The 12,783-nt window shown below is 41.8% G+C and overlaps 1 protein-coding gene across 1 annotated transcript; it reads left to right on the forward strand.

Annotated features, from left to right (window-relative positions):
- Positions 1-3,509: 3,509 nt before the first annotated feature.
- On the forward strand, positions 3,510-5,848 carry LOC143553435 (MADS-box protein SVP-like). The gene is made up of 4 exons (XM_077043435.1): positions 3,510-3,924; positions 5,335-5,413; positions 5,546-5,607; positions 5,694-5,848. Exons 1-4 carry the CDS (start codon positions 3,743-3,745, stop codon positions 5,830-5,832), a joined length of 462 nt encoding a protein of 153 aa, XP_076899550.1. The 5' UTR covers positions 3,510-3,742; the 3' UTR covers positions 5,833-5,848.
- Positions 5,849-12,783: the final 6,935 nt, after the last annotated feature.

Raw genomic sequence — 12,783 nt, forward strand, 5'->3', positions numbered from 1 at the left:
CGAATGACGATGTTGTATTATACACACTTTCAACACATTTTAGTGACGGCAATAAACTCTCGAGCATGATATCTTCATAAATCTTGATGCATTTCATAGCGCGGTATTTAAAGGATTTGTCTAGAAGGAAGTCAATGGGAACATCTTGGTTTTTGGTCTTTAACCTCCTACTACTATCCGGGTACCCGCCTCAACACGGAGCAAGGCGGGTCAACCCACAAGATATAGACAACAGGCTTGAAATCAAGACATTACGAAGGCACAAAGCCAAAACCTATGCGCATGGCGCATACCACACATGCTCAGGCATCATATGCCCAGGCACCACACATGCTCAGGCACCACACATGCTCAGGCATCATATGCCCAGGCACCACATATGCTCAGGCATCATATGCCCAGGCATCACATATGCTCACGCATATCACATATGCGCGCGGCGCATCAGCGCGCGACGCATATCACATCTGCGCATGAAACATCTGCGCGTGAGAATAAAGAGAAGACCTCGCGCATCCTCATGATAGGCGCGTATCACACATGCACATAATCAACCTCATCCTTATCCAAATCAGGATTAGGGCAACCCTGATTGTGCACGTCAGACAACCTTCCAAAAGGTATCTTTTTAAGGAATAAGAATATGCTGATGTTGACAGCTGCCAAATGAAAGGTGAACAACTCAGCATGACACATGTGCTACCACGTGATTACAACCAATGAGAAAGCACCAGGTGTCCCAGAGGACACGTGGCGCAAAGCGATTGGAGGAGGCCAACAAGGCTGAGCCCAATCAGTGGAAACCCTAGCACTATAAATACAGCATCAACTACACATTCATTCACATTCAATCATATTCAATTACATTCAATCACAGACAGTTACAGCCAGTAACATACACAATCATATTCAATCACAGAGTATTCAGCTATCAAGCAATACTCTCCAGATTTCCTTACTCTCATATTATTATCTTCTCCACAAATACTTATTCTCACACCGGAGGGTTACCCCAAAGAGGACCCCTCTGTCCCTTTCTGAGGGGTAAGTTGACGGTGCTGTTCATTTTGTAGGTGGAAGAACCCAGATCCAAGAAAACCATCGGTGAAATAGTATAATTACACCCGAGGAAAGTAGATCGACTACCAGTGAGTCGATCCACGCTTCTTCAGGTACCAAAGGCATTTGACCCAATTGTTTAATAGATGTCCCTCCCTTTAGAGGCCGATGGTTCAAATATCGCAGTAGACGGGTTAAACAAGTCTGCAAACTCTAGGTGGTTAACTGGAGAGTTGAGTGTATCCGGAGTACTTGGATATAGTAAATATAAAAAAAGTAATTTTTTAATATTATATATATGTCAATTATCAAAAGTTTACTAAAATATTATAGAAAAGCATGATGTTCGTTCTCAAATATTATAGATATACGAATTATGTTTTCTTTTTTTAAGTCAAAATCGATCCAAGTTGACCGAGTAATGTGATTTGGTTGAGGTTGACCACCTTTGATCGATTCTTAGTAACTAGGCGGAGTTAAAGAAAGTCGTTTTGGTGTCATACCTTGTAACAATTACTCTGGGAATACTCGGCTTTGTACACTGCTAGGAAACAAGTTATTTTCTCACAAACATTTCCTACAAATTTTCTACGACAAGTAGTTCCAACATATTTCCAGCAAAAAAAATAAGCTCCAACTTTGCTACAATATTATCAAATAAACATTATGTTAATTCAAAATAGTTTTTGTTGGAAAGTTATAGGAAATTTAGAACCACATGTTTTTGTAGTAATTTTGTAAGAAAAATTGTTGGAAAATGGTTGAAAACGATTTTCAATCATGTGTTTTTCCAACAAGTTTTTGTTGGAAAAATGTTTGAAACTGGAGTTTTCCAACAAATTTCCTACAATTCGGTTGTAGAAAAATATCTCTTTTTCTAGTAGTGGACCTACTTTTACAACATTGATTTATAGCCAATTATATCCTTTTATTGAACTAGTCTAGCTTCCTTTCTAGCTCTTTGGTCTAGGACTAAATGTTGAGATCTTAGTGAATAAACATGAGCAAATGTTAGAAAAACTTAAAATTAAGACTTGTCTTTCCTCTGGTGTTGTGAAAGAGGACCCTGACCCAACTGAAAACATATGGAGATAATTATTTTGTTTTTTGAAAACGTATGGAGTTCATGACAGTTATATATTTTATTTTTATTCTTTTGTTTTGTAAGTTATACGAGTAAATATATGTATAGTGACGAACCAGACAAATTCGGACCGGATGATTCAGTTTTAAGTTTTAACGTGACAATGGATCAAAATATAGTTCAATATGAAGAAAGTTTACAAAAAACTATTCACACGTCACAAAGTAGGGTTGAGAATAAAATTTTTTTTTGGCACAAGAGATGTTGTTTAGTGCCACTTGTTGTACGGAACATATTTTGGCCACACACCACAGCATATACTTTTTACTTTCATTTATTTTATACTTTCAAATATTCTAGTACACCTAACTATATAATAAATGAATATTAATTTTCTAAAAGTAATAAATATCCATCAAATGTACTACTTCAATCCAACCACTCGCCAAAAGATACAATATTACCTTTTTTCCCTTACAATAATAATAATAATATTTTTATAATCACATGAGGAGTAAAAGAATCACCACGTATCGTTAGTTTTGAAAACATGTTTACAAATTATATCGTTAGATTATAACTAGACAGATATTTTTTTGTTTGTACTATTATTTAAGGGAGCGAATTTATATATTATAAAAATTATTTGACACACCACATATGCAATAGTAACAACACATATACAAGATTAATGCTAATTTGGTGTTTGATGTTTATTTAAGATAATTTGAAAAACACTTTAGATTAAATTAGCAACATGTTAAAAACATAATGGGTCTTAAGAAACGACTCTTTAATTTAAAAAAAAAACACATGAATATTATCAACCATTCCGTCAAACCATCACACCACCCACGTAGTCTTAAGAGAATTGATCACAATATATCGGGCTTCAACGTTTTTAAGAAACTAATGGATAATGTGAAGAAGAGGGGGATAACGTGGAAGGTGAGGGAGTATGAAAGTTATGTTATGGAAGGAGTGACAAGACGTGTTTTTAAAGCTGATACTGACTATAAAAAGAACACAACCCAGCCAAGATCAAGATAAACAAATGTTTACATTACCATGTTAATTTCTAAACCACTATTAAGAGTGTTCTAAGTTCCTAAAAACCAAGTTATGTTTAATATTTTAACTTAAAGTGCATATAATTATTATGATTTTTTATCCGATATTGTTTTGGCAAATGTGGTAAGTGGTTGAAGTTAAAAGTTGATTAGTTTTGCCATTTAGAGATAGGCTATAGTTACCCTTTCTTGGAACCCCACACATCTCCAAACACACACACACACGCATTGCTTTTTTAATTTCTTTCTCTCTCTCTCTTATCACATCTTCACTATTTTCTTCAATAACTCATCTTCTCCCAATCCAAAAAAAGGTATAAAAAACCACCAAAATCTCCATCTTTTACCCTAAAAACATCCACTTTCTTGCATTTTACATGAAGATCAAACCAAAACTGATATGGGTTTTTTATCTTCTGGATCTAAAACATCAAATCTTGGATAAAAACACAATCTTTTTCATGCGGGTGTGATTTCTTGACAAAGTTGTAACTTTTGGTTGTTGATTGGTGCAGAATTAGGGTTAGCAATGGCTAGAGAGAAGATAAAAATAAGAAAAATAGATAATATTACTGCTAGACAGGTGACTTTTTCCAAAAGAAGAAGAGGGCTTCTGAAGAAAGCTGAAGAACTCGCCGTACTTTGTGATGCTGATGTGGCTCTGGTCATCTTCTCAGCCACCGGAAAACTGTTTGAGTATGCAAGTTTTAGGTAAGTATAATATATATATAGTAAGTACTTGCTTTGTGCACCTTTATACTGCATGCGTGTGAGTGTATGTGTGTACATGTGTGTTATTAATCATATCAAACCCTATATTATTATTATTATTTCTTCTTTTGTTTGTTCAAACTTTCCACTTATGGAAATGTTATATTGTACAAAGATTTGTGTTTAAATCTTTCCTTTTTGGGTTTGTATAATTTAGGGTTTTTAAAATCTTGGAATTGAAGTAAATTAAACACTTATAATTTATAAACTTTGTGATTATAAAATTCAAGAAAACATTGATCTTGATGTAACAAGATTAAATTTTTATGCATTGATATTAAATAATTTCTTTGAACTTACAGGAACTAAGAACACTGGTCAGGTTTAGTCAAACTGTCTTGCAGAATCTTATAAATAGTAAATGAATTTTCTGAATATTGTACTATTAATTTAATTAATTTGTAAATAAATATATTTTTTTATGAATATATGTGTGTCAGTGTATGTGTGTGTATTTACAATCTGAAAAGTGAAATAAAATATAACCCATTATCAGAATCAAGAAACTATATGTTTGATGATATTTAGACATATTAATCTTCTGATTGGAGGATATACATGTATGTGTAGCAAAGTCCCATGAGTTTTGAATTGGTTTCTTTTGTTTGTATCTCTCTAGCTGGAATTAATATTACACACAAGTTAAAAATAATTATATGACATCAATAAAACAAATTAAGGGGATATATATGGTCAGTTCATAAATGTGTACACCATTCTTTTAGTTTTGAATAAATATGTATATATCATATAAAATGTGATTCACATATATATGTAGTATTTATACACATGTTTCTTTGTCTTGTCATAGAGTAATCATTCAGTCTTAGTTGTTTGCATTAAAACTATGAAGATTGTATACATTGTAATTGGCAAACATATTATGATAGTATGTATATATTCATTTGATTAATTGATCTTTTTGTTCAAAATGCTTAAGTTCATGAACTCACTAGCTTGTTCACTCGCACACGGGCTCTCCCTCAATGTGTCGTCTTCTGCCTCTCCCACGGGTCGTCTCCATCTAAGCAAATTAACGGGTAACTCTACTAGGGCATCTCGTTGGGCTGTACGTTGGGGACGTTCTTATATATATATATATATGCTAGAGATAGTAGTATAGGATTATGTTTGATTAGCCTTATGAGGGCTATTTGATATGTGATCAATATATCATATTGGAACTTATAATCATATATTTTTAACCCTATAATGACAAAATATTTGATGATGCAAGATGCATAAAAGCTCAAGTATGTCATGTACAATATTCTATAATAACTATGATCACTCCTTGTGGCAATATACTGAACTTTATTTGTAACATTATTATTTTTTTGTGTTGTGAAGCATGCAAGAGTTACTCGAAAAATATAAGCTTCATTCAAATAATAATGTTGATAAAGTTGACAATTCACTGAATTTGCAGGTTTCATCCCTTAATCTTTAACCATCTTATTTGAATTATATGTTTTGTTAATTACTTTATAACAATAAAATACTATTTTATATCATTATTAATTTAGATTTGTCACAATGAACATGACGTTTGTGACTGTAGCTCCAAGAGAGTGATGAGACAAGGATGGGAAAAGAGTTGCTAGACAAGAATCGTGAACTAAGGTTTAATCAGTAAACTTCTAACTTCTATTAACTTGTAAATGATTTGTAACATTATTGGATCACTAAATGTGTAATTTTGGTAACAGTCAATTGCGCGGCGAGGATCTTCATGGACTAACTCTAGAGGAACTTCAACGGTTGGAGACATTGCTTGAAGGAGGGCTCACTCGTGTGCTTCGAACAAAGCGTTTATGTTCTTTAATTCGTCTTCAATTCTTGTTCTAGATATTAGCTTCATGGTTATATATATACCACACACATATAAAAATGACCTCACTGATATGAATGAGTAAAATTATTTTGTTAACATGACTGAAAATTAGCTAGCTAGACACAATGATCAATGTTGTATACAACCAAATGTATAAATAATAAAGATATTTAAATACCACAAGGAACTAGCTAGTTGAAAAGACTAATCAATGTCAGACTGCACAATCAATAATGACTGAAGTAAGAGTTAATGCCTTGTGCGTGTAGCCTTGCTATCAGTGCGGGTAGCCTTCCCTGATAGCTTGTATCCGCAGCTGCGGGGACAGGCGGAGTACTTCACCATTGGGAGGCTTTTCCTGCGGGAACAGCTTGAGTACTGCGCGTAAGGACGTCACGTCTCTGAGCATGGTGGGTCCTGCGGATCCAGTTGGTTTCTGCGCAGATGTCTCTCTTCAAGGTGAGTCCTGCGGGTCCAACTGGGCTCTGCTGGGACCTACCTCTTCAAGTCCCCCTAGTCCAATATTCTTCTCATGAATGTTTAATAAAGTGTGGTGAACTTTTGGACTTAAGCAAAGGGTTTAGTTTTAAGGTTTTCCATGGGGATTCTTCCCGCGGAAGTCCTAATGTCACTTGCAGAAATTCCCGACTTTGATGCTTGATCTTTGGGCATGATGCGGGTAGGTCTGTAACCTCCTCGCAAGTCAGGAGCGTTGAGTCCCACTTGTGTGGATTCTCCATGAGGTTTTGGTAGTTTTGAACATAGTGATCAATTATGTTAAAACCACCAATTCCATATTGGAGCTTCAAACAATGTAATTCTCGACGTTCCCGCTATGCGGGGATGTTATTCCCGTTTCCGCAACCGTGGCCCAGAAGATCCTTCCGGGTTTGAATTCCCTGCGGAGTGCTAAGTATGTGAAGGGTTTTGCCTTGACACTGTACCCGCACTCGTCTTACGGTTATTTCCAAGGTATTCCTGGCGTTAATTCCCTGCGGGTGCTAAGTATGTGAAGGGTTTTGCCTTAGACACTGTACCCGCACCTGTCTTACAGTTACTTGGTTGCCAAGGTAAGGGGTATTTTCCCGCCTACTTTTGAATCTTTTTTTTTTTTTTTTTTTGAAATTCGAAGAGTTGGTGAAAGGATAAGAACAGTCCAAACTGCTGAAACGTCGTGCGACGGTTTCTTTTGACTGTGTCAGGAAGTGCAGGAAGTTATGGTGACGTGACAGTACCTGGTCATTCCAGACGCTTTTTCAGGCGCGTGGGTGCGATTTTTCGGGCGCGTGGCCGCGAAATTAATGGTACGCGTCCTTTTAACAGCTGTTGCCAGCTTGCTTTTTGCCACGTGTCATAGTTTCATTGCACCTTCGATTTCTCTCTCTTCCGCATTAAATTCATCGCATTAATTGCGATTAGTATATAAAGGGGGAGAGGGTTCTTTGTAATCCACACTTTCACTTCTCTTCATCTTCAAAACAATTTCCGGCGAATACTCACCTTTTCAGTCGAGCATTCTCTTGAAATCGTTTTCTTCTTTCATATCTGCAAGATGTCGTCTCACGATCTTGAGGCTACAGCCCAGGAGGCTGGGGTGTACGTCGATGACAAGAGTACTGCTGGCGAGTGCCAGTGTGCTCTGCCTGTCGATCTATATCAGTACATCGTCAGGAAGTTCATGCTCGAGTCTCACGAGCCTGAGTTTCCTGAACCCCATCAGACGGTGTATGATGCCCCCAGAGGCAAGATCGGGGTATATGCTGCATTCTTTGTCTATGGGAATCTTAGGTTCCCGTTGACAAAGTTTGTGTACCGTGTCCTAGAGAGGCACGGTGTACACCTGACCGAGGTGCACCCGATGGCGATCGCGAAGATTCGCCACTTCGAGTGGGTGTGCCGGATTCTGGGCATTGAGCCCTTCGTCGACCGCCTGATGACCTTCTACTCTTGGAGGTGCATCCAGGGGTGGTATACCCTGATAACCCGGATCAAGGGTTTGAAGATTTGCGCAACCGAGCGCAGTCTTCGTTCATGGAAGCGGGAGTTCTTTTTCATCTCCGCTCGCGCCATCCCCCTTGCCATGAAGTTCAAGAATGGGCAAGCACTTCCCAGCCTTCACGCCTCCAACTACCAGGAGGCGGAATGGTTCTCGAAGATATCCCGAGTCCAATCTCCGGTTTACCGCTTTGCGGAGTCCGGGATGGTGATGCTCGGGATGAGCCGGGTATGGAAGGATGCGGATGCGCAAAAGATCCCGATCGTCCTCGAATACGGTTTGAACTCTGTTCCTTACGGTATGCTCTGTTTACTTTGTTTATATAGGTTTGTCTTTTAACTGCTTTTCTTTTATTTCAGAGGGGAACGACTTGCAGTCGCTCCTGTATCCGCGGGAGGCTGACAGTCCCGCTCGGATGGGTACTCGTGCTCTAGATGAGAACGAGTTGCCCATCCATGAACAAACGGCGGATCGGTTCGTGGAGGTCTACCTGCTAGGCCACGAGATCCTGAGCGCCAGGCGGCCAGGTAAGGCGTTATTCAACCCTCGACCCCTCAATGCTGAAACCTCTGCTGAAATTCCTCTAATCTTATGTTCTGATGAGGAATCCGCAGATGGTCCTCCGTTGGTGCGGAAGAAGAAGGCTGCCGGCGGGAAGGGGAAGGAGAAGGTGGCCTCCACTGCCGATCCGGTGCCTCGGTCTGACTCAGAGGCCGAGAGCGAGGAGGTGGCGGGGAACCCCGGTGGTGATAAGACCACTGCTCCGGAGGCTGCGACGACTGTCACCTCCGGAGAGCCCAGGATGACAACGGTGAGCGGCGTGAAGAAGCCGGCTCCATCGGGTTCATCCCCGCCTGTCCGCACTTTTTGGCTCAAGAAAACCCATAAGTACAAACTTTATTTTTAACTTCATAGCTTTCCATCATTAATACTTATCTTCTTTGTGCAGGCGTGGATGTTGACGCATTCCAGAGTGGAGCGGGGAGGAGTACCTCCCCGCCCATGACGGTAGGCTTGGTCAGCCTACCTGAGGCGACGACCCAGGCGGCTGCGCCTACGCCTGCTTCCGCTGGTTCAGTTGCTCACTCCGTTGAGCCAACTGTTCCAGCTGTGATGACATCACCGCCGGCCGTCAGTGCCATATTTACCGCATCTTTCACTGAGCCGGCGGTTACTTTTGCTGCGGACTCCGCAGCGGCGACCGCGGCGGCCTTCACCATGCCTCCTCCGCCATCGGCAACGACGGCCGATCCTTCAGGTATGCATGGGGCTTCTCGCCGACCTCTGCCTCCTTCCCATCTACCTGACCTCTTGGACGGATTTCCCTTGGGTTCAGGTGATGGGTTTGGCGGCTATCGGCCTGTTATTGACCCTACAGGTGCGTAGGGTTCTTTTGGCCTGTTTTTTTTTTTTTTTTATATATCATCTTTTCCTAACTGCTTTTTGTTTCTTGCAGTGTCGGATTCCAATGAAGTGTATGTTCCACGATGGAACATCCGCCGAGGAACAACCCTTCGCACACCTGTGGAGTGCGTGGAGTGGGCTCGTCACGCAGCTCCCAGTGGTGCGTTGGGGAAGCCATGGCTAGCTACCAGGAGGGTAGGCTAACCAATGAGCTTCGGGTTCTCCTGGCCCGGATGCAGCCGCGCGTCGAGCTGCTTTGTCGTGAAAACGACAAGTTAAAAACAGCTCGCATTCAAGAAGTAGCTCAGGCGCGGGCTGTCCGGGAGGAGAATAGGAGGCTCTCCGCCGCGGCTGCGGAGAAGGAGAAGGCGTTCAAGGCCCTTGAAGTTGAGGTTCAGGCCCGTCTCGAGGCTCGTTCCAAGGCTGCCCAAGCTGTTAACGAACAGCTTCGGCTGGCTAAGGAAACTGCTAAGAACGCAACTGAAAGGGCCACCAAGGCTGAAGCTGTTGCTGAGCCTCTACGCCTCGAGAATGAGGAACTTAAAGCTAAATTAGAGGCGCTCCAACAGGCTCATGATGCCTTGGCGATGGAGGACGCGAAGAAGCTCCAAGAGATCCTGGACGAGAGGGGCGTGCTTGACCACACTGAGCGGAAGCTAAAGGGCGTCGAAGAGGCTGCTGCAAAGGAAGTGTTGCTTGCCAACCTCAATAAAAGTGAAGCCGAACGCGCCTGTAACCAAGCTCAAGCCGCCCTCCAAGAAGCTCTGGTTGCCAAGGAATGGCTTCTTCGATAAGCGTTGTCTCAGGTAAGCTTTTCATGTCTTTACGCTTTTCTTTGTAAATAGAAAATGTTTTGATACTTGTATTTTTTTTCTTTTTGTAGGTTGTGCATCGGGTCTTTACGGAGACGTCTTATGACGATGCTATGAGCACAGCCCTCAACGCTTCTCATGAGGATGGGGAAAAGGCCTGCTTCCTGCTTGGTCTAGGGTTTGTTGAGAAAGGCATCCCGCCTTCCAACTTCCCTTTGTATGATGTGGATACTGAAGCTGTTTATGACCAAGCAGTGAATCAGTATGCTGCCTTCCCGCATCCGGTGGTGGAGAAGGTAAACGAAGTCGCTGCTGCTGATGATGGGCTAGCTATTCTTAAAGCTTTACTTGAACCGCCACGCTCTACTGATGGTGCGGGTCCAAGTGGAAGTGGTCCTGAAGCGTGATCCTGAAGATCCCTTTCCACCATTAGCGTAGATTTTTGTTTTTGTATAGCTTCTTTTGTATGCGGGTATGCACCCAGCAATCTTTGTAATATTTGAATTTGATGGAATAAAGATTGTGTTAATTCCTTGCCTTGTTTATTTTACGCATGTTTTGATCTAACTTAGCAATTTCTTTAGTACTTAGATAAGTTAACTTTTTAACGTGGCAAATTATAAGTTTGTTTCGCTTCCTCTTTCATGATTGTGCGGGTATGACCGTCACTTACACTTAGTAGGATGGCTTAACTTTACTTATATCTGACCTGCGTGGAAGTTTTCCTCATCTTTTCCTTTGAAATTTTCTAAGTGTTCAGAATAAGTTAACCTTTGGACGTGGTAGATTATAGGTTAAAGTTTTGCCTCCTTGTTCGTGATTGTGCGGGTAAGACCGTCACTTGCACTTACAAGGATAGCTAAACTTTACTTACATCTGACCTGCGTGGAGGTTTTCCTTAAAGCTTGAAATTTTTACCGTTGTGTTTATGCGGGTTTTGCCGCCTTCCACACGTAACGACATACTTCTTCCCCTATTTATGCGGTGAATACCGGCACATCAGTGTGGGAAGTTCATAAGTATAAAGGTAAGGCTATCAACACATTGTGAAAGGAGAATCATTTCCATTAGAATTGGCTCTAGGCCTTTTCTTTACAAGTTTGGAATTGATCTACATATAACATTTGCGTAATTGAGCTTCATTCCATGTTCTTGGGATGGGAGTGCCATCGAGCCTTTCGAGCCGGTATGCGCCCTTTCCCAGAACTTCTTTGATAATGTACGGCCCTTCCCAGACCGGGGCCAGCTTTCCTGGGCGTTCTTGGTTCGAAGCCTCGTTGTTACGCAGTATGTAGTCTCCTACATTGAAGTTGCAGAGTTTTACCCGCGTGTTGTAGTACTTTTGCATTTGTCGCTTGTAATTCTCTTCACGCACTGCGGCCAAGTCTCTGCGTTCCTCGGTTAGCATAAGGTCTAACCGTCTTTCCGCATCATTGTCTTCAGGCTGAATCAAGACCCTTGGTGAGGGTAAACCAATTTCGACCGGGTTCATGGCTTCAGTGCCATAAGTGAGACTGAACGGGGTTTCTCCCGTACTGGCCTTCTTCAGCGTTCTGTTTGCCCAAAGGACGTGCGGAAGCTCGTCCACCCATCCGGATCTGTGTTCCAAGAGTCTTTTCTTTATGCCTTCGACGATGCTCTTATTTGCTCTTTCCACCTCACCATTACCTTGCGGGTGTGCCACTGAGGTAAAGGTGTGGGTGATTTGAAGTTCTTTCAGCCACGGTTGTAGCTTCTTGTCAGCAAAGTTGGTGCCGTTATCGCTCACCAAATTCTGTGGAAGTCCAAAACGACAAATAATAAATTTCCAAATAAATTTTTTGATATGTTTCGCGGTTGTTTGGGCTAAGGGTTTTGCTTCTATCCACTTGGTGAAGTAGTCGATGGCTACCACTAGGAACTGAACATTTCCTGCTGCTGTAGGAAATGGGCATGTCACATCGATGGCCCACTTCTGAAATGGCCATGAAGAGGTGACTGGAACAAGTTCATTCTTTGGGCGGTGCGTGTTGGGTGTGTAGAGCTGACAAGACCTGCATTTTCTAATGTATGCCAGCGCATCCGTATGCATCCCCGGCCAAAAGTATCCCGCGTTGTTTAGCTTAGCTACAACAGCGCGTGGACCTGCGTGTACTCCACAGATGCCTTCGTTTACTTCCCTTAGGAGGTAGTCAGCATCTTGGTTGTCCACGCATCTTAAGAGTGGGCCAAGAAAGTTACGTCTGTAAAGGATGTCATCGATGAGTTGATAATTCAATGCTTTACAGCGTAGTTTTCTTGCCTGAGCTTTTGACTCTGGTAGTGTACCAGCCGCGAGGTATTTTATTATTGGTGTCATCCACGTTTCTGTGCCGGTTTGGATGACACAAATTTCCTTGTGCGGGACCGAATGTGCCTCGAGGAGTTCAATGCGGATGTCCTTTCCCAAGTGGGTGAAGGCTAATGATGCAAGCTTGCTTAACGCATCCGCAGATTTGTTTTCACTACGCTTGACGTGTATGACTTTGCAGTCGTTGAAATCGCGCACAAGGGTTTTTGCTTGTGCGAGGTACAGGGCCATTGTGTCGTTCACGGCCGTGTACGTCCCGTTGATTTGATTGGCTACTAACATGGAATCCACGTGGGCTTCCAAGTGTTTCACTCCCATCTTACGCGCAATTCTCAGCCCAGCCAAGAATGCTTCATACTCGGCTTCGTTATTCGTACTTGGAAAATCCAGTCGAATAGCGTAAGTGTATTCTTGGCCTACTGGG

The sequence above is a fragment of the Bidens hawaiensis genome, unplaced genomic scaffold, assembly GCF_021521415.1.
Source record: "Bidens hawaiensis isolate Kalapana, Puna unplaced genomic scaffold, B.hawaiensis_p1.1 tig00017238_1, whole genome shotgun sequence".
In the NCBI taxonomy this organism is placed as follows: domain Eukaryota; kingdom Viridiplantae; phylum Streptophyta; class Magnoliopsida; order Asterales; family Asteraceae; genus Bidens; species Bidens hawaiensis.